We start from the raw sequence: 22544 nt of genomic DNA, 5'->3' as shown, positions 1-22544 counted from the left end.
ATGCAGCTGCTACTTATTTATGCCGGCATATTTCTCCCACCTAACATTCCTGTCTCTATCTTTACTCCTCTGTCTGAAAAAAGAGAGGAAACAGGAACTGATTGGCTCTGCCATTGGCTGCGAGGAGTCTCCTACTGCACTCTGGTGACAGCTCTCTCACTGCAGCTTCAGGCTGAGGCCCATCACTGTTGCTGATGTAGGATTAGCTCACTTACTCTAAATCCTAAGATAGCCACGAAAACGTAATGCAAAACTTGCCCTGAAAGTCATGTGTATAAATATAGAATGTCAAACTGGCCAATGAAAACTTGGGGTTTGTTGTTATTAAACGTTACTTGTCAACAGGCTGCTGTTCCTGCTGAGGGAGGTGATTCACTGGGTATTTTTTTCTGGGCGCCCACCACAGAAATAAGCAGTAAAGTGACCATAAAATTTCAGGTTAATGTTTTATGTCTTTATGTGTTGCATAAATGGCAGAGCCAATGACATCCTGTTGAAGTGCGCGTGGGGTAGAGCCTGGCATAGTGATATTAACTGTTGATATCATGTTATCACAGATATAGCAGTGTTGGTGTGCATGTTGGCAAATATAGTTGCAAAGCAGTAAATATGCAACACATGTTTTATTAGAGGCATTTTCATGTACATTGGTCTCTGATTTTTATCTATTCTATTTTGATGTAGCTGTTTTATGTGTTTTAAATTTTAAAAAAGTAGTGTCAATGGCATATACACTGCTTGATCGAAAAAAAGAAAAAAATGGCGCTGTTGGCTGTTGTGGTGCTTGAGCCTGTGACATTTTTATTACAGGACAGCCTCTGTTTCCCTCTCAGACAGCTACAGCAGCTGTGTTTTTTACTTTTCCCATGTTGTCCTCCTCTGATTCGGAAATGAGGTAGACCATGGCCAGCACTGACTCACGGAAGCAACACTTGAACTGAGTTCATTCTCCCAAGTTTAGAATGGAGGCTCCTAAGGCAACTTTGTGTGTCTCTCTGTGTTCATAAGCATGTGTGTGTGTGTGTGTGTGTCCCTCTTGAGAGGAAGTGAGACTGGATATAAAGAATAGAGCAGCAATGTGAATTGTGTTTCCTGCTGTTGGCACGGTAACCCTGGGAGCATTCCACCCGCCACTCAATCCAGGGAAAGGGTTATTGCCATGGAGATGGCATTTGGCAGGGCTGCTCTAAAGTGAGTGTGTGTATAATCACAAAGATCGGAGGGGGGGTGTTAGCTTTTTTCATGTGATCTCAGATTCACGTTTAAACTTTATTTGTCCCAGTGGGCAATTGGTTTCACTGCAAGTATTAAAAATAACACTACATAAAAATATAAGGCTGACATTCATAACAACATGTTTGCCAATTCCATTAGGATGACAGACATCTTTTTATGAAAGTGGTTTGTAAACATTTGTGCTTTAACTTATTCAAAGGGTCAAAAAGCAAGTTTTCAAACCATTAATTTTAATGTAGTTATAAATCACATTATAAATTTAAATATATCTGTGACTTTGCATTATAGAAAGTTTGCAAATCAGAAAATCAACCACTAAATGATACAGGTTTACAGTACAGGTTTCATGTGAATGAGTCGTCCATTTAAATGCCTGAACATTACTCCACATAGTTATCAGCAAAATCTAAGCATCTGAAGTGCGCATGTGTGTGTGTGCATATTGTCGCGTGTGCGGCGTGTGAAGTCTGCCCGGTGCCTGAAGCAGAAATAAACATGAAATCGGTGGCTATATTTACACAGATAATTTTACACACGGCAGACAGCCAATTTCACAGAGCAGGTGAGTGTGAGTGTGTGTGTGTTTAGGAAGTTGTTATGTTCACACTATTTAACTTCTCTGAAAGGCTGGAAGAAGCAATACCTGTTAAATGAATTCAATGAGGCATACACACACACACACACACACACACACACACACACACACACACACACACACACACACACACACACACACACACACACACAAATGATATGCCATGACAAATTAGACACATGTACCAATGCTTGTGTGCTAATTAAACCCTTTAGAAGGGCATGTGTGCACATCCAATGTGTATTCAACAGTTCGATGAAGGCAGCAGTTGTTGTTGGACAGCTGACCCTCTGCCTCACTCCCCCCGGTGTTCCCTTCATGCATTTATTTGATCTGTGTCGTGAAGGCTGCTGACTCACCTGTTCCTGTAGCAGTGGGGTTGAATTAGGCCTGTGCAGTGGGCAGTGGAACACACTTGTAGACATAACACTCAGCACACACATATACACACCTGTTGCTCAGTCCCTAACTCCCCCTTAAATTTCCATTAGCACTTCTTCCCTCCCTACCACATTGCCACAACCTTGTCTTTCTTTTCTCTGCTTTTCTCATCTTATATTAATATATATATGGGGGGAATTAGCATTTTAATCATTTAAATTACAGGTATATTCACATATAATTAACAGTTTGAATTTTGATGATAAAAAAAAAATGTTCCTCAACTTAGAACTGAAAAATACAAGCCTAATTTATGCTTACTGTTTGCAAATCTACAATAGTATGAGATAACGGTACACTAACTTTGTAACAGTAACTTAATTTCGTTCTTATCTAGTTTTAATCTGTGTATTAGTTCTTTGTTTGCAATGTAGAGTAAGAAGTTATGTTCATGTCTGACAAATGTTTCACCACAGCAGCTGTGTTTTTTATTGTCTCGTAAGTCAATGCGGGCTGTGCACTTGGATGTGTATGATAACACAACTAACAATTAAAAGACCACTTTGGAAGTGATAGCAGATTTAAATCCTGTGTTGTAATTTTGTTGGTAAGTTGACCCTTTTGTCTACTTTCTGATCATGTCTTAATGCCTAATCTGTAACTGTAGGGACCTAACCTAAGTTGGTAAGTTAGTCTGCCATTCAGTGCTGTGCAGGTAGCATAGGTTATCACAGCTTTTTTTTCTGGAAATAGCTGCTTGCTTCTGCTAGAAACCAAAACAGTAAAGTTGTTAGATAAAAAAAGACAAACGATGGTTGTTATGCGTTTGGGTGGCCTCAGAGCTACCTCACATATTACTGCTTACCTTATGTGTATCTCCCAGTGGGAACAGTTTGTCCCACTGGTTGTTTTGATGTCACCTGAGCAGACTTCTGCTACTGTCCTACATACTATGGTGGACCATCTAAGAATCTTTAAGGGAGCTGGCTCCCACTTGTTTCTTGTAACTCACCATTCTCACAGTTTCACAACTTGGTAAATTAGCTGTTTTTCTTTTAGGTTTTTGGCCAGCATTATCAGTAAGTGTTTGAAAAGGTGAAGTAAAGTTTAGGTCGAGAATGAATTGGTAGGTTTTAGGACCAAGCAGAGACTTTTTTAGAGAGGGCAGGGTTGCACCGACTGTCAGTCAGACAGGAAAAGAGCACACAGCTGTCCAATGGCATCTGGTCTGGATCCCTTTACACACACTCACACTTACATGCACACACATATCTCTTTATGCAAAGATTTATGATATCACAACTGCATCGCTCCAGTTGATGAGGTGGTGCAGAGGAAGTTGTGGGAACTAACTTTCAGTGATCAGACTGAGAGCTGTGGAGATGAAGGGAGAGAGAGCGAGAGAGGGAGGGGCAGGGGAATCAACATGACATGAGAGGCTGGTGTGAAGGCAGTTGTGCACTCCCCAGATCGTGTTCATTTGTTGATAGATACAAGATACTGATTGTATAATGTTTCCCTCTGCATCGTGTAGGTAAGAAGTGGCCAGAAAGAACACAATGTGTGTGAGTGTGTGTTTGTGTGTGTGTATGTGTGGGATCGGTATGTGACCTTGGCTTTAGTACAGAGTCCAGTTGTTCCAAAGAATTCAGTAGGGCGTACAGGGAGCTGAGAGGAGGTACCCTAAGATCCAAGGTGACTCACTTATTTTTCTGGAAAGTCACTAACCCACACACACACATCCTCAACTTTCCTACACGTCCCTTCTGAGAAATACACGTTGTTCATCTGTCACACACCATGTTGGCACTGACGCAAACAGTGATTAAATACATGAAACATGGGTCACAAGGACAGCAAGAACAATGTATCCAATGGATAGAAAAACAGTGGTATAAACGTAAGTTGTAGAAAAAACACTGCAACAGCATGATAGTAACAAGTTGTGTTGCTGTTGTGGGAAAAGCTCATAATTTCGGTTTTCATGCCCCCTTAAGTTCTTAGACGACTGGAACTGGAAAACCATTTCCTTAGTTCCTGAAATGTTTTCATCCAAGAGCACTGATGTATTTCTACTTAAATATATCCCTCTGTTTTATGAGTTACCTTACTCATGGAGCCTAGTTTAGCACTAGATGGCACTAGACTCTCCATCTGTGCTGCTCTGAAACACAACCGCAGTGGAATCTGTGTTTACTGCGCCAACAGATTCTAAGAAACTGACGGTTTCCTTTTCTTTGACAGTCAGCGGCTAGCATTGATATATACAGTACAGTATGTGTAAACAGTTATATGGCAGACATTTGGTGTAGTGGCCTAGTCTTGGAGGGATTTTAGCTGGACAGGTTTAAAATAGGTCTTGCCTGTCTGTCCTGAGGGATCCCCTCGCTCAGCGCACTGTCAGGCTTCAGGTTGGTGTTGCTTGGCACTGAAGGGGTACTGGCCTGATTTGGCATAGCTGGAAGAAAGGGCAGACTCAGGGCTTCCTGGCAGATGGAGGATGTTGTATTGGCAATTCATGCTCCTAAGCTATTTATAATCACTATTAATTAGGCTAGCTATTACCATATATGCTAATTTGCCAGGATGAAATTTCATTTTTCCTCTTAAGCTTGTTTTATGTGTAAGAATTCAGCCACAACAACTACATTTATATTTTGCACTAACTTATCAGAAGCATCAGGAAATAAGCTTAAAGTCCTTTGGCAGGTGCCAGTCAAGAGTAGGGCTCTCAGATCTGAGGATTTACTGCTTTGATCGACAGAGAAGTTATCTGCATTTTAGATCATTTTAATGCATAATTTGAAAATCGTTAAAATAGTACTAGTTTTCTAGCCCTAGTTTCAATTTTTTAAATGTTAGGATTTACTAGTTTTATTTGTTGTGTTATAGTAAATTGAATGTTTTGGAGTTTGGGACTGTTAGTGGGATAAATTAAGCAATCTGAAGACGCTACTAGACATTGTATTGGGAATTTTTTGGGGGGAATTTTGATTATGCAGTTGATTAAGAAAACGTCAGGTTACTTGGTACTGAAAATAGTTGTTTGTCGCAGCTCAGTTGGTGGTTGTGATGAGCATTTTTTGATCATTTTCAGACATTTTATAGACTAAGAGCTTAATCAGTTATTTAAAAAGAAATATCATGATAACTGTCATTTGCGAGTTACTTTTCAGACACTCTTAGATTTTAAAAATGTTTATCTTCCAACAACAGGAAATGCTACTTTCAGTCTGTGAGCTATTCCTGTGGAATTACTGTATGTCAACAGATACACAACAGGTGCTTTGCTCGCTGATTTATCCCTCCATCCCAAATTATCTCAATGATAATATTTCGGCTTACTTGTCCTACCCACTCACACTGACGCACTGTCCCCAGCTTCCTGTCTGTTGTAAAATTATTTCAATCAGAGTCACTCTGAGTTGTAACTTCCCACTGGCTGACATTTGTCAAAGCCTGGGACTGAGGAGGGCTCAGAACCTGCAAAACACTACACACAGATATGCAACATGGCTGAACCCCCTCCCCGCCCTCCACCCCCCACCCTAATGCTCAGGACAGCCGGTTTGCTGCGTGTGTGTTGCCAGACCCCGGCATGGCTCATGTTTCTCAGTGCAGTTTGTCAGAGCCCAGCTTGGAGCGGCAGGCACCAGTGAGGCTACACCAAATACATACATCCAGAGCTGACAGGGGAACACCAGAGGCTTTCTACCTCAGATAGATAGCCACCATTTGGGGCTGCGATTTGCCATAAAAAAGCCTGGTACCATGGTTCTGCCCTCTGGCTTTCACAGTAGCACAGGAGTCTTAAGGAACATCTCTTCACACAGATACACTGCTGGATTACTGCTGTACAGGACACTGCTTTGGGAGCCTGTGCATTCAAGCGGGATCTGGAAGAGAGAGATTTTGTGAGGGTGTATGATTGGCAAAGGACGTTTTGTGTGAAGTCACACACATGCTGGATATTCCTTTACTTTTCTGAGGTGTTTGGCCGTTTTTTGGTGACTGGATATCTGAGCTGTTAGGTGGACTTCTTTAATTTCACCGCTTTCGATTTCCTTTCACTGGGTGTTTGGTTGCTGGGCAAGCTGCTCTATCTGTAGTCGCCGTGTCAATAGCTGCACCGGTGGCCGTGTCTGGTGGGGGGTTGCGAGTCTCGGCCCCCACCATGATGATCAAGGAGACGTCGTTACGCCGGGACCCTGACCTGAGGGGGGAGCTGGCCTTTCTGGCCAGGGGGTGTGACTTTGTCCTTCCCTCACGCTTCAAGAAGAGACTCAAGTCCTTCCAGCAGCAACAGGTCAGTTGGTGCAACAGGAAGGAAGGACAGAGTGCAAGTTTGTAAAAGTTATAAAAAAAAGACCCACAAAATCCTCTCAAGCTGTTTGTAAATAATTGTCTCTTAATGTGTATCTCAGTTTTCCTGTTTTACACACACATTCTCTACATGCAAGCATTCACATTGAATTCACACATATACAGTAGATGCAGCTTGTTGCTGTCATACACACAGAGTGACATGCCAGGGACGACAAACTATTCTGTGGCAGATACCAGCAGAGTATTAATAGGGCAAGCGGTGCAGGAATAGAGTGATAGAATGAATGCTGTTAAGGAGAGTGGGAGGGGGAGGACTGCTACAGCTGTCCTGCTCAATACACACAGTGTGGAGGCCTTCAAGAAGACACACACCAACCACAGCAGGCACCATGGAGTGTGTTCTTGAACAGTAGTGTTGATGACATGCTTGCGTCTGTCCTTTTTATTTAAATTGAAATCTGCACCTTTTCCCATCTGTATCAGCGTCACCTCTGATGTGCGACTCTTCGTTTCTTTCTCATAGATGACTTGGCGTGGCATCTCACCTTGTTGTTTGCTGGTAGCATAAATTGTTGTCTGGTGAATTGAATAAGAGAGTGCATTGCCAATAAAATGATTCTGTTCAGAGCTCTGAACAAGGACAATTTTTAACTAGTTCTTCCCAGTCTAGGCCAAATTAAAAACTAATTTCACAAGCACACATTACTGCATGCTACCCAGAATGCACTCTGTTTTATTCAGTGTTGTCTAGTTTGGTTTCTTGTTTACTGTTTATTTATATTCTTTATGTATGTGTGCACAGAATACATCGAAAAGGCCTTGATCAAACCACAATACAGTATTACAGTTAATGTTGTTTATTCTGCCATACTATTTAGTTAAGGTGCCAGAGATTAGGATAGATTACATTAAGCTCAACATAGTTACTTAAAGCTTCTCTTGCCAACAGTTTAAATCTGTCTTCACTGCTTTGTCTGCTTAGTGAAGGATACAAGTCTCTTGCTGTTTATTTATGACTCACCAGGAGTTTCCGCCACATCCCTTACATCAGTAAATTATCCTCCACAAACAGGCAATCACCTCCAACCCACCTCATCCATTACCACACATGATCTCACTCCTCTCTTTTCAGGTCCAGTCCAAACCAGACAAGAAACCAGGCACACCTCCGCCAGCCCCTACTCCTACCCCACCCACACCGGCGCCCACAGCACGCTCACCCAGCCCTCCTCCAACACCGGTGATAGTTACCCCTCCTGCCCCTGCCATCAACATTCCCAGGTTCTACTACCCCCGTGGGCTCCCTGCCCTGGGCCCAGCTGCCAACCACGACACAGCCATCGCTGCCATCGAGACCGCCTTCACTGAGTTTGAGGAGGAGAAGGCTGACATATATGAAATGGGCAAGATTGCAAAGGTCAGTAGTTTAACAACAGAAGTTATAATGTCCAGTGTTCCAGAAACACCTATAGTACTAACATTGCACCAGCTTTTAAGTTTAATAAAAGCTGAAAAGATTATTTGCAGTACTATATGAGATCAACATCAATCTTTTCACATTTCATATTGAAGCTACCAACCTGCTTTATGCTATAATTTTTTTCTGGAAACATTTTCTCTTTTCCAGAAATCAATACACACACAGTGGCCTGAGTGATACAATGCTGTTTTTGTGCTGCCACTCCTTACAAAGCAGTGTGATCACTGATTCTTGGAAACAAACACTATGCTGAAGTATAGTACACAATTGTTCTTCAGGGTAAGGTAATGGTACTGTTACCTGTGTCTCTGTTCAGGCATGCGGTTGTCCACTTTACTGGAAGGCCCCCATGTTCTACGCAGCAGGTGGCGAGAGGACGGGCTTTGTCTCTGTTCACTCCTTCATTGCAACCTGGAGGAAGTAAGACAGACATTGCATTCATCTGATTCTTAGTTCATTACTGCTTTATCTGTCATCAGGTTATGATATGAGCTGTCTCCTCTCATCTCCTCTCCCACAGGTTGTTGCACAGTTGCCACGATGATGCATCAAGGTTTATTTACCTGCTAGCCAAACCCGGCTGTAACTACCTGGAGCAGGAGGATTTCATTCCTCTACTGCAGGTAAATGTCTTATTAACATTGAGGAGTCAGACACATGACAAAGTCTCTGTGCTGATGTCTGCAGATTTCCCTCAAACTTTTCTAAATTATGTTTTCTTTTTTTTTCTCTTCCTTTCTTTTTGTTCTTGTCTGATTAGGACATAGTGGATACACACCCTGGGCTCACATTTCTGAAAGATGCACCCGAATTCCATTCCCGCTACATCACAACGGTAAATGGCTTGAAAAATGATAGCATTATATCGAAAAAGTAAAAAAAAAAAAAACTACATGAACTTTATACCACTTTATACTTCTATATACTCTACACTCTATACTATACTTGTGTATAAAATTGTAAAAACAAATTGTACCTTTTACTCCACTATATATATATGCAAGCTACAGTAATAATTCACTAATCTGATAACATAAGACTCTGAGAGGGTTCATTAATAAGTAGTTTTACTTTTGAAAAAGTATCAAAGTAAGTACATTTTGCATTGAATGGTGAAAGTCATCACAATCAGATCAGTATTTAATATCAAAACCTTTCAGAATCTACTCCTTCTAAGTTGTCAGCTAAACAGCCCCTGTGCATGTAGTAACTTTATCAGCAGGCCTGTGAATGTGAGTGGACCGGGTCAGCTGCAACACGTGCTACAGAAGTTGAGGGTTTGCTGCGTAGAAGTTCAGCGATGCAGAGGGGGCCATGCTCTGGCGGCGTCACTGTGCAGTGACGTCACGGAAACACTGATGCCCCCTGCAGCCTGCTGCAGCAGAAGCCTCGGCCCTTCACATGTCCATATTAAGACACTTCCTTCAGTTTAGGCCAGCTGACCCGCTACTGTATGAGACATTAGTAGGCTCGGGAGGTCCATGTACCAGGAAATGGGTGCTAATCCGCTCTTTACTAAGCCTAAGTGTCGTGTTTCAGGGACAGGGGCCGCGGACCCTCTTGTTTCCATTGTATTCTAAAGACCTGTCTCACTAAGATTATGAATGAGCACTAACATATCAGCTGTGGATGCAATGTTGGTGCGTCTCCACGTTTAATAAATCTGGTTGACAGGGCTTGAATGGATCCCATGTGAGATTTATGCTATTTTCATTAGACTGAAAGCAGAGTCCAGCCAGTCTGCCAGCTTCAGTTTCAGAGCTTGCCTTCTGGTTCCCTTTTTAGACTCCCATTAGCTAAAAACAACTGAACCAAAACACTGACATCTCTCAGATGAACTCTGGAAAGGTAACATTAGCACATGGACCCAATCTCAAGATTTTATGCATTATGCATTATTACTTTTAACACCTAAAAATTTGATGTTTAGTCCAGGAGTCTGTGAAAATTATAGGCTATCTCTCTTTGTTATGTATTGTCTTTGTTATGTGTTGATTCTGTTTTTGTTGCACTGTTTTCTCAAAAGCATTTCATTATTAAATTTCAAGGGACTCCCTAATGTAAAATGAATTCACTCATGCCCATTGATGCCATTGTGCGGTGAACTGATGCTACTTTGTCATCCCAGGTGATCCAGCGGATATACTACGTTGTGAACCGTTCGTGGACAGGTCGTATCACCATGGTGGAGCTGCGCAGGAGCAACTTCTTACAGACCCTGGCCCTGCTGGAGGAGGAGGACGACATCAACCAGATCACTGACTACTTCTCATACGAGCATTTCTATGTCATCTACTGCAAGTTTTGGGAGCTTGACACAGACCATGACCTCTACATTGACCCCAAAGACCTGGCGAGATACAACGACCATGGTAAGAACAGCTTGAGCCGAGGATTTATATTTCTCCCTGCTGAAATACATCAATGCCAGATTCATGGGGCCTATTCTGCGAAAACCTGTTGTATATCAAGAAAGAAAACAGGCCTTAAGGGAAAGACGTGATTTAAAAATCAAAAACATAAAATCTATGGTGGATGACATGATGTTTTTTTTTTTTTTTTGGATTTGTTGATATGGGTTGGAATACGAATAAAGAGTCAGAATCAGAAGCACACAAACTTTGGATTTGGCTCATTAATTTGCTTATTTTCCGTTTGTTGGGTCCTCACCAGCTGGTGCAGAAAACAACAGCTGTTTTTCCTCGACTCAGCATTTTCATGCCGTCTGATGTGAAATGCATTATGCTGTTAATTGCATTACATGACCACTCAGCCAAAATGTAATTCACTGACTCAGTACTTACGCAAGTACTGTATGTGCAGTGGTTTACAACAGTGCCCATTTGTTTCTGTATGTTTGAACAAAATCACATTTGCTTATTTTTTTCATTCTCTCCTCTGACAGCATCCTCAAACAGAATCATTGAGAGATTGTTTTCAGGGGCCGTCACTCGGTAAGTGGAAACACACACATGCAGTAAACAAACACAGAGGAGCTGATTACTTCACCATAATGGCAATACTGAGTGGCTTTGTCTCTCTTGTTTCCAGGGGTAATGCGGTGCAGAGAGAAGGCAGGATGAGCTATGCCGAGTTTGTCTGGTTCCTCGTATCTGAGGAAGACAAGAAAAATCCCACCAGGTAACCGTTGCTTGGTTCAGCTCATGAGAGTTTATGTTTTGTGTGCAGTGTGTAACTATGCATTTGTCATTTCTCTCTTTAGTATTGAGTACTGGTTCCGGTGTATGGACGTAGATGGCGATGGTGTCCTCTCCATGTTTGAGCTGGAATATTTCTATGAGGAACAGTGTGAGAGGATGGAAAGGATGGGCATTGAACCACTGCCCTTCCAGGATTTGCTGTGCCAGATGCTGGACCTGGTAAAACCTGAGAACCCAGGTAGGTGCCACTACTTGCTGACTCTTGGTTTTTCTCCCATTTATAATCATGTTGACTCACTGCCACAGTCTTTTTTACCATGCTGTCTGAACTTTACACGTACATGTGTTTGTGTATATGCTGTTTTCTCCAGGTAAGATAACCCTGAGTGATCTGAAACGCTGCCGGATGGCCCATATATTCTTTGACACCTTCTTCAACTTGGAGAAATACCTGGACCATGAACAGAGAGACCCCTTTGCTGTGCAAAAGGTACGAATCTGGATCTTTTGTCTGTAATATTCAGAAATACTGGCAGTTTAGAGAGAGTTTCAAGAGAGTTGATACCACTTTTCAACACTGCGATTATAGAGGATCTTTTTAGACATTTACTCAACAAGAAATTCCCCCATTAGCATAAGAACAATGGGATTCTTGTTTTTGGTGTCCAAAAGTATGAGAGTCTCCTCTTCCTCATTTCCAGATGTTAGGCATTTGGATAGATTTAACGGATTAGTAGAAATTTAATAGAAATAGAAAGTAATTTAAACAATTTCCTTATTCGCTATGTATTGTAAAGAAATAGAAACGTCTCTTACTCTTGTGTATGTTTGTCAGTGCCTTATGTTTGGTGTGCATGTTGTATTGCAGGACATTGATAGTGAAGGTCCGGAACCATCTGACTGGGATAAATATGCCTCAGAGGAGTATGAGATACTGGTGGCGGAAGAGACTGCAAATGAACAGCTACACGAGGGGTATGACACACACACTCACACGTGTATGTGTTTTTCCTGAAATGGAAATGTAATCAATCTTTTTAATAGGCTGAGTTCTCTGCTGCTTTCCATGCGCTCAAGAAAAACACTCCTTTTACTAATTGAAAATTAGTTTGATTGGTGAGAAAATAAAAGTGTAAGGTTGCATTAAGGTATGCAGCAACAATCAACTCTGCTGTGTGTGTTTGTTCCCAGGTCATTTGATGATGACTATGAATCTGAGGAGCTTCAAGTCCCTGGAGAAATTGGGAATAAAATAGAAAAACTGGTCATATCAGACCTGTCAGCATAAAACTCTGTCCCTGGAATTCCTGGGCCTTTCATCCTGGAAAACAGATGGGAACCAAGTGAAAGGGAGTTCTCTAGGATGGATGCATCAAAAAACACATGGATGTAAAGACAGAGGGAGATTAGGTTTCTGGCATCCATCTTATGATGACTCTGGAGTCTCTTCATAATGGACTCATCAGTTTTTGTGTGTGTGATCGTAAACCAGTACTGTTCTGTGTCTGGTGCAGAAATGCATATGTATTCATACAGAAAACAATGTCACTGCCTCGAGCTTTTCACTCCATCTGAGAGAACAAAGCCAGCGATGGAGGGAGAAGTGCTCAATAAGCTCTAAAAGGAATCAAGGATAAAAAGAATCACTGTAAAATAATGTAGTTGCCATTGTGAATTCTCTACTGACAATCCTGCCAGAAGACAATCACCTGCATTTTCAGTTGTTGCTGTGCTAAAGGCAGACAGACAGGTAGACTGTGAGTTACACAAACAGACTCTTTGTTGGAGAAACAGAGATATGGAAATAGGTAATGATAGTGATAGGCATTGCCATTAAAAACCCACAGTTACAACAGTCAGTTGTTCAATTATACCACATACAGACAGGCACTGCCACCAGAAACCAGCTGCCTGTGCAGCTTGTCACTGTGTTTCTTGTCAAAGAAGTCATTAAACCTTCAGTCCCTTCAGGGGAGGAATCACGTAACAGTTTTTTTTTGTTGTTGTTGCGGGGGGGGGGGGGGGGGCTGCAACAGCACCTCTCTGTGGCCAGTCTGTACGACTGCATGCCATCACTATGATGCATGGGTCGTAATGGCTGGCCAGCCTTTCCAAGTGGGAGTTCAGTTCACCGCACAGCCTGAGCTGCTCTATTCTTAGAGCGGCATTATCAGCGCTCCACCTCTGGACTCTCTTTGCAATCATTTCTAAACCCTGGAAAAAGTTTCTGACTACATGGACTGTAATGTTCCAGCCAGTGAGTTAACTCTCAGTAGGTCACAGTGAGAGATATGCACATAAAATGATGCATGTTGATAAACATATCAAACTCTCTGGTAGAGTTGCCCATACATTTCCACCTGTTACATTTGTAAAAAAAAGAAAAAAAAAATTATATGCACATAACTGTGAGTTGTTCCTGTCGGTCTCATGCATTAATCCAGAACATCCTACTGTATGTTTCTCACAACCTTGTTGATTGTGTACAGTACCTGGTAATTACTTTGATTTGTCCTTGTCATTTTTCTGCTTAGAAATCATTGTTATATACCATTTGATTCAGAGCTTTCTAATGTCCATTCTCCCTGTAACACACATGCCAAACACACCATTAAGGAAGCCTCTTAAAGGATCAGTACATCCAAATTATGAAAAAAAAAAAATCATAACTCTAGTGGTGAGAGAGAGCATAATGTTTTTGTTGTATTTGCCCAAGTTTTCAGATGTGTCTCCCTGAGAGTTACAGGGATAGACATCACAAAGGAAGTGCAGGGAATTTTGTTTGCAGCTCCTACAACATAGAAAATTAAATTAACAAAACAAACTACAGAACACACTGTGAACAGTTTCCTTTGGACCTACTTTCTATTGAGGAAATAGTCCTGACATTGAGGTTTGTGGAGAGTAACAGGACACTGTGTCTCGCAAGACATGATGCTGTTAAATTTCTGAAATGTAAATTTCTCAAGCTTTGAGCACCGCAGATGAAATTCCATTCACTCCCACTGTACTCAGATGGAGGCAGAAATCTCAGAGATATCTTTAAACTAGGCAAATAAAACCCAAACTATTTACACAGACAACATTAAGTGTGGGTTTTGTCTGTCAGTTTGTATGAGCTGACCCTTTAACTCCATTATTTACTGTGCTGCACTCACAGGGACAGGTGCATGTGTGTACACTGCCCTTACTGTAATAGCTAGGAACGTGTGTTTGCTTATACATCCCTGATTGAGGAGTGTGTTTTAGGAGCGTGTGATATGTAGCTCTCAGTTTCAGGCTGTTTATATGTCGTAGTCATTGCCATGGGGATGGTGTTCCTTAGGTGTGTGTGTGTGTGTGTGTGTGTGCATACATGCACATGTTTGTATAACTCTTTAATTAGGAATGGGACAGCTCTTGTCCTCAGTGGTTTCAGAGTCACTGGCCTATACCTGTGTTACTGACATGTAATGTACACAGACACACTTATACACACACCTCATTATAGTTGCTATTGAAAGGGAGAAAGAGAGCTAGTGGATGCTGTAAGGCCTTAAGGACCTTGAGTTTCCCTCTTCTTCTCTACAGCCATTGTAAATGTGCCTGACTGTGTAATAAACTATATTATTATTATTATAACAGTAATTATAAGCCATTATAGATATAACTGCTCTGATTTGTGATGTATTTTGATGGTTTGTATTGCTGTGCCACTGTGTGGCTCGGGACAGGGGGGTAAATTATGTTAGATGTGTGTATGTTTGTGTGTTAGATGCACAGTGGATTTCAGTGGAAGGGGGGGGGGATCCTCTGAAGGACTGATCTGAAGCTCCTGCCACCTGACAATCACAAAATCATGAGATACATGTCATATGGAAATCTCTGAGGCTGATGTTTCACTACACACACACTCACACTCTCTCATGGAGACTGTTTCACCCAGACAGTATTTAAGAAGAACTGTTAAAGGCAATGGGACGTCTCCGGTTGATAACTTTCTGGTTCTATGCAAAGTGTCCTGGTGCTCAGACATGCAGCATCAGGCAAGGAGAGAAGCCATGTGGGACTTCTACTTTGAAATTATGTCTCTACTGTGAGAGGTAGAGAAAAGACTTTTATTTTGATGTACTTCTTCTATGCAGAGGAGACTCAAGTAGGCTAAGATGTGATGCGAATCCTGATGATTATTGTATTGGCATGGTTTTCTTTCTTTCTTTCCTTCTTTCTTTCTTTCCTTCTTTCTTTCTTTCCTTCTTTCTTTCTTTCTTTCTTTCTTCTTTCTTTCTTTCTTTCTTTCTTTCTTTCTTTCTCTCTCTTTCTTTTCTTCATCCTGTTCCCTTTTATTTGTTGCTTTTGTCTGAAGTTTAAAAGTTTAAATAAAGATGTTTCAAGAATATTATTTCTTCTTGGGCTTTCTTTCTGGTTACCCATATCCACCCTCCTCCTGTTCCCTCAGACACACACGCCTCTCTCTCACACACATGTACGTCATCATTCCCTCCTTGTGTACACACACACTGTGTACTGTAAGTGTGTTTGTCTGCACTGGTGCTTAGTAGGGTGTATTTTATTGGCTTTGAAACAGCAGAGTGTCTCGGCTGGGGTTATGACCTTTTTACCTTACAGCTGCTTTTGTGAAATTTCTACTTTTTTGTACATAAATATATATATATATATATGTACATATATTTTTGAACCCTGCATTTACATTTTACCTGTACATGTTACTGTTTTTTAACCTGGAGTTTGTTACCTCTTCAAATGCAGGAAATCATTTGGTGCTAGTTTACTCCATTGAGGGTTCACAGACCCACGTGGCTTGGGCTGTGACTGGCATACATAACGTAAAAACCTCTGTTCTGAATCACTGTGATTGGCGTCACTGTTGTCATGACAAACATGGGCCAAAACAGGAAATCTCTGGTGAGTGAAGCACATTGCTGATTGTTTCTTTTGGCAGAAAACATATTCAGGACATTCCCAAGGTAACCACAGCCAACTATTCCAAGGTGACAGAGAATCACTTAGTCACTGGATTTTACATTGCTTCCTCAATAGCATAGCCTCCTGCATGTTATGTTGCACAATTAAATTTTGTAACTTTCCAAGGGGACCCTCACTGCTGTTCCACCTGGGCAACATACTGATACTGTTTGCAACACCAGTCAGCTAAAGTGGCATTATATGAGTACCTGCATCGTCTCCAGCTTACACTGCCATCAATGCTAAGCTTTGCCCTTACAATTACAGTGTTGCCTGGGTCCATATACTACCACTCCTCCCTCGGCACAGCTGCCATAGAATACTTCTCCCATGCTGTTTTCTACCAGTAACAGTACTGGTAATGGAAGTGGTCTGTGTCCAACCAGAGCTGGCACCATCTGGCATTGCTAACCTATCCACTAGCATCATCCCCTCTCTTTTTTTCCTCACCACACAAATACCAGAGGCAGGTCATGGCGAGCACAGAGCCCTAGAATACAGTTTGATTTTTAAAATGCTAGTATCATATCAAGTGAAGAGAAGAAAACCTTTTGTTTTAAACATTTGCCTTAAATAACGAGCACCTATGCTCCACAAATAAAGAAGGAACTGGTGGAATTTTATTAAAATATCAGCTCATTTTAAGCCCTTTACTTGTGAAAAAAAAACCTTGTCAATCACTGTATTAAGGACTTTTTGGTCCTCAGACCTACATCTGTTAAAATTTAAGTAAAGTATAATTGTTGGCGTTTTGGGAAGAAGACATCATATGTTCTGGTCCTCACACTTCACTCATCACCTCCGTGTCATTACTTTGTTTTCGTAGCAGCTAAAAAAAAATTTCTTACCTCCTTTCTTAGGGATGTAATTCATGGCAAACCAAAGATGATTGTTCTGAATGTAATGATTGTCCTGAGAATGGTGTAATAGTTGGCATGCCACCATGTTGTGATATGGACATGACCAACTTGCCTCCCATCAAAGGTCAGAGTTGACTGGTCATTGTTTGAAATGGCACTCTGCTTGTTTTCCCCAAATGTCAGGGACAAAGCAATTAGCCAACCACATCCATGTCCCACCTCCCTGAGTCACCGACATTCCATTGCCATCATTGCCAACACCCACCATGATATCACCCACGTGATATCATGACTGGAAGGTGTTCTGTAAGTGGGAACACATGGCATGATTGGCAGCATTAGAACAAACACAGCTCTCCCCTGAACATGGTGCTTTAGACAAAGCTGACTGGAAACCTCCTGAATATAGCAAGGGAAACAACTGGAACCAATTCATCTTATCACAGAGAGAAAAAAAAGAGCAACAGAGAGATGTGCTTGGGCACTAAAGGGTCTTGAATTAGGTGGAGTGTCTTACTTGTTCCAGACATACCAGTGATACCAGAGACATGAGCTTTGGATAAAGCTGCCTGGAAAAGTCCTGAAAAGCAAGAGGAAGCAACTGGAAGCAATTCATCTCATCAAAGAGAGACAGAGAGATGTTCTTAGGCACAGAGGCATTTTGAATTGGATGTCTGGTCTGTTCCAGACATACCATAGATACCAGATATATGACGTAAAACACCAAATATCAATACCAAATATTTAAAGTCACTGTGTGCTGTCTCTTTTTGCTATGACAGGGGTGTGGCTCTAGGGGTGGCAGGCCTGATCAGATGCAATATAATTTTGTTTTAGGGTTTCAGTGATAGAATCAAATCCACTTGTCACTTCCAGGTTCTTTTCCTGGGTGAGCCTCCATCTATACCAGTGAGATACACAATTCGGGGCATGCATATACAAACACTCGCACACACCACAGAAATAGGTGAAGTGTTTGATGGTCCAACCAGCTGTCTTGCAGAATGTGAAGAAAAAAGAAAAAAATGGGGGTGGGGAGGGGGTAGAGAGAGGTTTACAAACAGACAAAGACAGGGAAAGAGAGAGAGAAAGAAAGGAGCGGCATGTCTGCTCTTGTTGGTGTGCAGAGAGCTTTGGGTTAACTCCTTTGAACTCATGATGAGCCAAATTCCATCCTCACATCTATGGGAGGAAGTACCTCACATGCACAAACACACACACACGCACCATCATGCCCTATCCACCTTTTCTTTGCTGCCAGACGCCTGTTATCATCTGTCACCTGGTGTCTCAGAGCAGCATTTCATTCCGCTTTCTAGTGAACATATGCACGCACATGCTTATGTAGACATAACATACACAGAGACACACACACGCATAACTGCATACTTAAACACACACGAATGTAAGAGTGGAGCGAGGGCATAATTAACATCTAGAAAACCACATAGTTCCCGCTTTCTCTTCTCTGCGTTCTCTCTGCTATAAGAATATACAGTACATAGTATCATATGGCTGGACATATTCCACTTACTTCAAAGACCTTTGGTGAACTGAGTGTGCATGATTACAGGGAGGGCTTGCTTTAAACAGCCTCAGAGACAAAAAAAAGAAAAATCTGAGAGTGAGAGACGGGGTAAGCGAAGGGGAAGAGAGAGAGAGCGAGCAAGCGAGAGAGAAAGCAGCTGGGTTGGTGGTAAACATCTGGTGGCTGTGGAGGCCTGGCCCTGACATACAGGGGAAATAGCTGCATCGTTGTTCCAAGATCTGCTCCCTCCAGTCTTTCCTCATCCACTCTCCTCCACAGATCTAATCTAATGCGACAGGCTGTCTGTAAAGGTCTAACATGTCACTCAATGTGTAACTTTAGCTTTGTTAACAAGTTTATCTAAATCTATAGGTTTTTTTTTTTTAATTTACACACTGACAATACATGTTTCCCAACTGTACACTTTCCACTGTGAAAAACAGTGCTAACATCTTTCTGATATTGAGTTACAGCCCCTTTTGCACAATTCACTTCAAACTTCCTCGCTGTTCCCAACCCATCTGCTTCTCTTTATTTACATCAACACCTTCTTGACTAATGCAAATTACATAGTGGAGATATGTATCTAACCAGTAGGTTTACCTTGTTAGTGACAAAATTTTAAATCATATATCAAAGTTTTAAGCCCACATGAACAAGACATCAACTATAAATATGGTGTTGTGTACATTCAGTGTAGTTTTTTCCCCCCATCTGTTTGATGACCTGTACACACAGCTGTACTTTGGTCAAAATTCTGAAATAAATTGCAACAACATCAACAACATCAGGAATTCCTAAACACAAACATAAACTTCCTGAATGTGTTGTCCATTTAGGGTATACATTTTTTCAAAGTGTTGCAAATTTAGAAGTGTTTCTTGAAAACCTTTATAGTTAAAGGGTTTTAAACATGAGACTTTGTCCATTTAACCCTAAAATCTGGTTTGGGGTCTTGGTTTCAGAAGTCCACAGACACAACCTGCTCAGTGTCTGGGATGGTGTTAACCAAATGGAGTCTCTTTGGATTTCTGTTGTTGGAGTTTTGTTCATTTTGTCAATAAGAGGTTCAACCGTCTGAGGTCCCCTCTGAGGTCTAACTAACCCCAAACACAATAACTTCACTTTGTGGGAGAACAGACTGTACATTTCTTTGTCTATGAATGACTTTTTGGCACAAAAAAAGAAACATAAACATTTGCGCACGCATAGTCTACATAACATAAAAAACATTTTCTGAAATAACAATCTCTGTGTTCCTTGCTGTATTTTGTCCTTCTTCAAATGTGCAAGCTCAGCTTGTGGCAAAGGAAGGGTTCTATACTTTTATATGTATGTAAATTTTTGCTTTACCAATGGCATTTCACAATATAAAACTGTATGCAGAATGTCATTGTGAAATCAATACATGCATGACTATGCTTACTTATATAATGTGTTTAATATGGTGATTAAAACGGTTAATATTTACTACTATTGTTATTATTTTTGCACACAGCTGTGGGGCCCGTGGGACTGAAAAGCCAATGTAAACACAATGCAATAGTCAAACAGCTGAACTGCTAAAAACGATAAAAACTGAGTAGTGTGTGTGACCACAAATGGTGTAACAGTGGAAACATTCAATGGAAGTGAAGTTAACATCTAATAATCAATAGAACAATCAATAGAAGCAGATCTGAGCATTTGGTCCAGTCACAAAGCCAAGCTTCACTTTGCATTTATCACACACAATAGAAGTAAACTGGCACAGATTTTGCCATATAATACTGCAGTAAGTATCCCCCTAATGTCTCCAGTTGCATCAGGCCAGTGAGGGTGATGCTGCAAATCAATAAGCAAGACTGTTTTGTGGCTGTATTGGACTTTTGGATCAATGTGATGAAGTTAAGTATTTAATTCACTGGATTAGGCAAAAATCAGACACTAACATCTGGTAAAAATGTATTTCTTAAGTGAAATTCCATCTCTAATTGAAGGCTGATGCTTGATGGATATGCTGGTGATGAATTAATGGACACTTTTGTTGATGACAGGTGAACAAGACTCAATTCTGAAGTTAAACTGAATTACACACTGAAGACAACATATATATCTGCATAGTTTTATTAATACCACTGCTTCAGTGGTATTATGCACTATTTCTGCAGTTAGGGGGCTCCACAGCCTCTTTGTGCCCACTGTAATATAACCCGAGTTGTATTTTTGGTGAGAGAGCATGATTTTTCTGACTGCCATTTCAGCTGCACCTTGAGGATGATTAGTGTTTATTGAACTGAACTGAATTTAATATAATTCCTTACAGACATGCTGTCCTGGCCATTGTTTTGCTGGCTAAGAATTACAACAGTGGCTGTTTTCTTAGTGCACTTGCTGGAATGTGTGTGTGTGTGTGTGCCAGCAGAGAGAAATCTAGAACTCAGGGGCAATGAGTGTATTTGGCTGAGTCTACTTGCTTGAAAATACAGCAAAGAAAGAGGTCGCTCACTGTTCGTGACAAACACGTAGATGACTGACGGAAACCGTGCTGTTCGTTTAGCAGCTTGTTTTTGGGATGTTTGCACTTGTTCTTTGCGTAGCTTGGCCTCATACTAAGGTAAAATAAAACCATGATCTGGAAAAAATAAGCAACAACTAATTGGAGTAATGCTTTGTCATGTCTACTGAACGGTTCTACACATTTTTCTGTCTGGGACCTAAATTTGAGAAATTCAGTCCTGGCACTGGCTGTCAGTGAGTCTAATGAGGAGCTTATTGCGCAGTGAATGATTCACTTTTATACTGTTTTCTGCTGAGTGGAATTCAACTCTCAACGGTCAAAATCCTGTTCACATTCAATCTGTTACTGAGTGGTAAAAAAATATATACTTGATGTTGAATGTTTCTAAATGATACAGCATCTGTGCTGTAATTTTACTCCCATTTTAGTTTTAAAATGCACTCAAAATCATTTAGGAAAAGTAGCTGGTCCTTTCATCAAATGATAGCTCTGTGGGTTTGTGATGAAACTATTCAGATCAAGCATTTGGCAGCGAGACACTTGTCTGCATTAATGTCTCAACTCGCCCAAGTAATCTCCTCCACAGATATCACCACTCTGTAAATACATGTAGCTGTGCTGTAATGCACCCAGAGCAAGGAAACCCAATGCATATTACAAGCTGAGATATAATCTAGTACTTGAAGTATATCTTGAACAGTATACATGAGGCCTCGTGGTCCTTTTCAACACACATGTACACCAAAATTCAACCCAGATTTCACTGATTTTGATCTTGATGTTTTGATGGGTTTTTTTTTTTATTTTAAACACCAGTGTCAGACCTGTAACCCTTGGACCTGTCAGCTGAGGGACACCAGGTTTCAGTACAGCCAGTAGAGGGACTTTGGTCTGTTGTCTAAGTTGTTTTGGAGGCACTGGGACAAAGCTTTGACTCATTTCAAAATGTGCTATAGGGAGACTATTTTGCATATGTCATGTCTGTAGGAAACTTCTGTAGATTATGATAAAGCTCTTGTTTAAAGTGCAGGTTGGGATTTTCAAATGAGTGGGGTTTTTTTGCGCACATTGATTTCTACCTTACAATCAGTGGCCTGACCCAGACAATAAAATGTTAAAACTGTTATGTAATACACATTTGTTAAAACAGCTCCAATTCTTTGTTTTGATGGCAAATCCACTATCAGACACCTCTCTCTTTAAATATTGACACATATTATTATTGGGTTAATTAATCAAAACTTAAGTCCTAAATGACCCAGATTAGAAATGACCGAAAATAACCGTTTTAGTTGTTGTTTTTATTGCTTGTTAAATATCCCGCCCGTATGAAAAGTTCTTCTGAAATGACAGTCAACAACCCTGTTCACAGCTTCAGCCACAAACGTGAGGGAGCAGCTCATCTCTCTGTTATGGCTTTTTGGAGGCGCAGCGTCTATTACGGTAAATAAAAAAAGGGAGGCGGGCTCTAGCCTCCATGTGCGTCGCGTTTTGATTGACATGGCGGAGTCT

At 41.1% G+C, this 22544-nt stretch overlaps 1 protein-coding gene and 1 long non-coding RNA gene across 4 annotated transcripts in view; one reads left to right on the top strand and one right to left on the bottom strand.

Moving 5' to 3' along the window:
* ppp2r3a (protein phosphatase 2, regulatory subunit B'', alpha) overlaps positions 1-13910 on the top strand; it is a 54496-nt gene extending 40586 nt beyond the window's left edge. For 2 of the 3 annotated variants that reach the window (XM_041060446.1, XM_041060447.1), the window contains 11 exons: positions 7671-7955; positions 8335-8438; positions 8539-8641; positions 8779-8853; positions 10147-10390; positions 10924-10972; positions 11070-11159; positions 11242-11417; positions 11551-11669; positions 12048-12154; positions 12371-13910. In XM_041060446.1, the coding sequence (XP_040916380.1) occupies positions 7671-7955; positions 8335-8438; positions 8539-8641; positions 8779-8853; positions 10147-10390; positions 10924-10972; positions 11070-11159; positions 11242-11417; positions 11551-11669; positions 12048-12154; positions 12371-12467 (1449 nt within the window). In that variant the 3' untranslated portion in view covers positions 12468-13910. Of the gene's footprint in view, positions 1-5829; positions 6519-7670; positions 7956-8334; positions 8439-8538; positions 8642-8778; positions 8854-10146; positions 10391-10923; positions 10973-11069; positions 11160-11241; positions 11418-11550; positions 11670-12047; positions 12155-12370 lie in introns of those variants that run through there. The other variant, XM_041060448.1, reaches the window with a different exon arrangement.
* Positions 9363-14115, bottom strand: LOC121197069. The gene is made up of 3 exons (XR_005896219.1): positions 13996-14115; positions 12176-12190; positions 9363-9373 (listed from the first exon to the last, which is right to left on the bottom strand). It is a non-coding gene; the product is annotated as an uncharacterized LOC121197069 (long non-coding RNA).
* Between the last annotated feature and the right edge of the window lie 8429 nt (positions 14116-22544).

Source organism: Toxotes jaculatrix, chromosome 17 (assembly GCF_017976425.1).
Source record: "Toxotes jaculatrix isolate fToxJac2 chromosome 17, fToxJac2.pri, whole genome shotgun sequence".
NCBI classification, from domain to species: domain Eukaryota; kingdom Metazoa; phylum Chordata; class Actinopteri; family Toxotidae; genus Toxotes; species Toxotes jaculatrix.
This window is presented reverse-complemented; position numbering and strand designations above follow the sequence as displayed.